The sequence below is a fragment of the Lactuca virosa genome, chromosome 8 (assembly GCF_052849685.1).
Source record: "Lactuca virosa cultivar CGN04683 chromosome 8, Lactuca_virosa_CGN04683_v6, whole genome shotgun sequence".
NCBI lineage: Eukaryota > Viridiplantae > Streptophyta > Magnoliopsida > Asterales > Asteraceae > Lactuca > Lactuca virosa.
In genome coordinates, this window is record NC_136433.1 from 321,247,212 (window position 1) to 321,252,162 (window position 4,951).

General features: G+C 42.5%; 1 protein-coding gene across 1 annotated transcript; it reads right to left on the bottom strand.

Annotated features, from left to right (window-relative positions):
* Positions 1-1,397: 1,397 nt before the first annotated feature.
* On the bottom strand, positions 1,398-2,033 carry LOC145131743 (uncharacterized). The gene has a single exon (XM_079066399.1). The coding sequence runs from the start codon at positions 2,031-2,033 to the stop codon at positions 1,398-1,400; it is 636 nt and encodes a 211-aa protein (XP_078922525.1).
* Positions 2,034-4,951: the final 2,918 nt, after the last annotated feature.

Here is a 4,951-nt window from a genome sequence, read left to right on the forward strand (position 1 = left end):
TGCTCCCCCTGAGCTATGGACTTATCTGCACTCAAATTTGAAACGTTAGTATCCAAAACCTTTTCGTTTGAACATGTAACTTGTTCAGAAGCAGGTTTTCCATACACAAGAAAAGGTTCTCGATCTATTTCTTCCTGAGATAATGGAATACCGGTATAATTGTGATTGTAAGGAGGAGGAACACTCTCAAAACCTAGTCCTACTTTCTTTTGGTTTCCACAAGTGACATCCTTCCACTGCATTTGGTTTTCTATCATTTTCACAACAACTTCGCTTGACCCATCAAATTTTTTAAAATTGAATTCAGCATTTTCAAAACGTGTTTTCAATGAGTCAAGTTCAGCAGTCACAGCTTCAAATTTTCGTTTGATATGGTCATAGTTCTCACATTTGTTGCTGTAATCCTCTTGTAATTTCCTAAAGTCCTTTATTTTATTTTCTAGTCGAGTCTTTAAGGGCTTTTGGTTTTTCCTAAGTGTGTATCCCTCATATTTTAAGTCCTCGTTCTCTCTCTTGATTAACTCTATGGATTCTCGTAAAAAGTTTATAGTTTTAGCACAAGATGGAGAGCAACCGGATTCACTTACCTCGGGCTTAGATGGCTCAGAAGTAGTTTGCACCATGAAGGCAAACTGGAGATTCATCATCTCTTCTTTAGGGTCTTTCTCTGCTCCTTCCTCCACACAATCCTTGATTTGAGCAAGATGCGCATTTTCAGGTCCTGAAATATTCAGAGCCTGAATTTGATCTTCCCAATCAAAAGATTGAGCCACCATTGCCAGATTTGCAGATTGATTGGTTGATGAGGATCCTCTACTGTTGCTGTGGACATAGGTAACCGGCACCACGGTTCGATCAGCATTTTCCCTTCTGTCAGGCTTTGGACATTCCCTAGCAAAGTGCCATGCCTCATGGCAATTGTAGCAGCGAAGTTTGTCTTTGTTGAATCCGACCTTTTTGTCGGAATTCACACTCCAATTGTTTTTGCCAGTTTTCTTAGAAAACTGCTTTGCCCTGAACACAGCCATGGCCATCTGCCAGGTTATATCCATCTCTTCTACATCTTCAGGATGAATCTGATCAAGGTCGGCAAACGAAAGTTGTGGGGATAGTTCTCCAGCCACAAAAGCATTATAGCAATTTACCAAACCCGTGGCAAGAGCCATATTTTCTTCTTTTTCTTTCATGGTTGACATCTGAGAACTGAAACCATGAGACTGAGGAGGTACAACATTAGATGAGCCAACACTGGGATTAACTTGTTGAGAAGTGATCTGAGATTGAGAGACTTGAACTTGTTGCATGGAAGGGATAACATAGGATGTAGGTGGAATCGGTTGATGAGTCATGAAAGGTTGAACTTGTGAAACATGTGGAGTTGGGGTAACTTGAGGAGCTTACGCAATAGTGAAGCTTGAAAAGGCATTGTTGTTTGTGGCTTGGATCCCTAGATTTGCAGTGGAATAAGAATTAATATGATTAATCTCTCTCTGCTTGTCATCAAGATCACAAGCCTTGATGATAGCCATAGTTTCTGCCAGACTCAGCCTGTTTAGGTCTTTTGTTTTCTTTATCACTAAGACATTCATATCCCAGGATTTTGGAAGGGAGTTTAACAACTTCTTGTTGATTTCTGATCTTGTTACCGAAACACCTGCAGAACTCATTTCTGTGGTGAGAGTAATGAACCTATGGAGCTGGTTCTCAAGAGTTTCGCCTAGGACATAGTTGAACATGTTGAACTTTTGTCGAAGCATGTCCTGACGACTCTGCTTCATATCCTCATTACCCTCATAAACTTCTATTAGTGCTTCCCAAAGTGTTTTTGCCGATGTATACTCACGGAAACCCTGAGCGATTTCTGGAGATAATGCCATTGTAAGCGTAGCAAGGGCTTTCTCCTGCTCTTCGATCTTTTCGAAATCATCATCCGTATAACTTTCAATCCGTTTGTCGACAATTATGTCATCCACTGTAGTAGTAATTCGAATTGGTCCCCTAAGTATACTGCGCCAAATCTTGAAGTCTTTCATTTTAATATACTTTTCGATCCGGTATTTCCATTCCGGAAAGCCTTCAACATTCAAGAGTCGGGGAATTCGAGAAGTTGTTCCCATGATGGTGTCAAGTTCCTGATGTACTGTCATGTTTTGAGAATCCATTTGTTTGTTGTTGTTTTTTTAATTTTTTATATTTTTTTTATGATTTTTGTTTTGAAAATTAAATTGAAAGAAAATTGATCAAAGACAGGTTTTCGGTGAAAACGTTAGGCCGAAAACTAGAATCAAGTGAGTTTTCGGTTTCCTGAGATTGATGAAAGGTTTTCGGTTATTGAAGATGGTTTGGATTTTCGGTTTCTGAAGAATGCTTGGGTTTTCGGTTTCTGAAGATTGAGTAAAAATAGTTTTCGGTGTCTGAAAATCAACCGAAAACTGAGGATTTTTTTTTGTGAAAACATTGATTCTTGATCTGATCACTATTTTTCGCACAACCAAAACTTCCAAAAATGCTTCCAAATACACAGATCTGAACAGAACACAAATGACAATGAGTTTTCGGTGTATGTAGGTTCAACCGAAAACTATAAGAATTCAATCACAAACTTGAATCTGATGCAGATCTTGATTTTAATTAAAGCAAACAACAATCCAGTCTTCAAACTAGAACAGATTCGAACTTGCCAATGAAGATCACGAGAATGTTGATGAACCGAAAACAGAAAACACAAGTGATTGACACTAGACTTGCTCTGATACCAATTTGTTAGGTCCCAAATCTGTGGGATCTTATCTAATGATCAATCAATTGCAATAGAAATGAAGAAGAAGAAGATTAAACAACCAAGCTTGCATACAATTCAACTATGAAATGTCGGATACAACTTGGATAAACCAAAAACTTGCTTGAACAACCAGCCCTACCTCTGATAACCTGACAACAATTTATAGCAATACACATCAGACCGAAAACAAGTTTTCGGTCAAAGCCTGACCGAAAACCTACCTAGACCGAAAACTCATACAAACACAAAAGATGTCCAAAACACATAAATAACAGCCCTAAATCATCCATGCATTAATGCCTAGCCCAAACCAAATATATTGGCCCTTCATTCTGCCGGTGCTAATCGGTATGGGGATTTAGCTACGGGGGTAGCTCCGGGGACTAAGTCGATGCGAAACTCGACTTGGCGTTCGGGAGGGATTCCCGGGATATATTCGGGAAAAACATCGGGAAAGTTGTAGGCTTCGGGGATGCTCTCGAGGTCTTTAACTTCTTGCTTTTCGTTAATGACGTGGGCTAGGAATGCATAACACTCCTTTCGCAGGAGTTTCTGGGCTTTGATGCACGAAACGATACAGAGGTTTGTGCTAAGTTTATCGCCATAAATCATGAGGGTTTCACCAGGGGAAAGGTTGAGACGGATAGCTTTTTCGTAACAAAGGATATCATCATGGTTGGGGCTCAACCAATCCATGCCGATGATGACATCGACGCTTTTTATGGAAACTGGCATAAGGTCGATAGGAAAAGAATGATCGTTCAAGGTAAGGGTACAGCCTACGTATATATCATTAGTGCTCTCTTTCTCACCGTTAGCCATCTCGACGGTAAATGTTTCAGTTAGTGGTTGAGGTTTATGTTTGAGAAGATGTTTGAATGCATGACTAACAAAACTTCTCTCTGCACCAGAATCGAAAAGAATGCATGCATAAGAGTTGTCGAGGAGGAACGTACCCGAAATAACTGTGGGATCTGCAACTGCCTCTTCTTGACCCATCGTTAGCACTCTCCACGTGCCACCTGCTGTTGTTGCCTTGGGGCAGTTTCTCTTATAGTGCCCGACTTCTCCAAAACCATAACACGCTTGACCGACGCCTGCTCCGGATGCCTGATTGGTTGGTTGTACTGGTGTTTTGCAAACTCGAGCTGTGTGTCCCTTTTTGCCACAGCTGGTGCATGACATTTCTCGGCATGGGCCGGGATTATGATGATAGTTACACTTGTCGCACCGAGGAAGGGTACCAGTATATTTACTGGTAGGTGCTTGAGTGGCAGGAGCAGCGGCAGGAGTAGTAGCAGCGTGGACTGCCATCATTTGCTGTTTCTTTGAGGGCTCCTGTGAAGACTGGCCCTTCCTCTGCTTCCAGAACTTTCTTTTCTCACCACTCCCTTTTGCTGGCTCAGGAGCGGCCATTACATTATCAAGATCAACTCCGTGATCTATGAGAGTTTGCGCCAGACACTTAGCCCTGTCAAAGGTGTTTGGCCTAGCAGCCAACACATTTCCTTTGGTCGGTTGTGTCAGTCCCCAAATGTATCTCTCTATCTTCTTGCTTTCCGGGGTGACCATTCCTGGGTAAAGAAGTGCTAGGTCTTCAAACCTAGAAGTGTAGGCAGCAATGTCGGATTCCTTCATCCTTAGGTTCCAGAGTTCGTGCTCTAGTTTTTGCATCTCGCCCCGTGGGCAGAACTCAGCTAGCATGAGTTCTTTTAAACTTTCCCAACCCATAGGATTCGCCACTGACAGGGTTAGGGATTTGACTCGACCATTCCACCAGGTTAGTGCTCTGTTGGCGAAAGTGCAAGCGGCGAATTTTACTTTGTTGGCCTCAGAACAGGAACAGATTTCGAAAATGGACTCGATTTCCTCGAACCATTGAGTCAGGGCAATAACCCCTCCTTTGCCGTCGAAAGATGTAGGTTTCGCGTTCATGAAGTCCTTATAGGAGCACTCCTTTTGGTGTCCCTGACCTCCTTCATGATTTTGGGGATGAGTACCACTTCCTTGCCCACCAGATCCGCCAGGATTGATCTGTGACATCGCGGCAGCCACAACAGCAGTAACAGCTGCCTGGAACATAGCGGGATCGAACTGAGGGGGCGGTGGTGGTGGTGGCGGAGTGTCGTCATTTCTTCTGATGGGTCTTTTTCGGGGAGGCATCTTGTT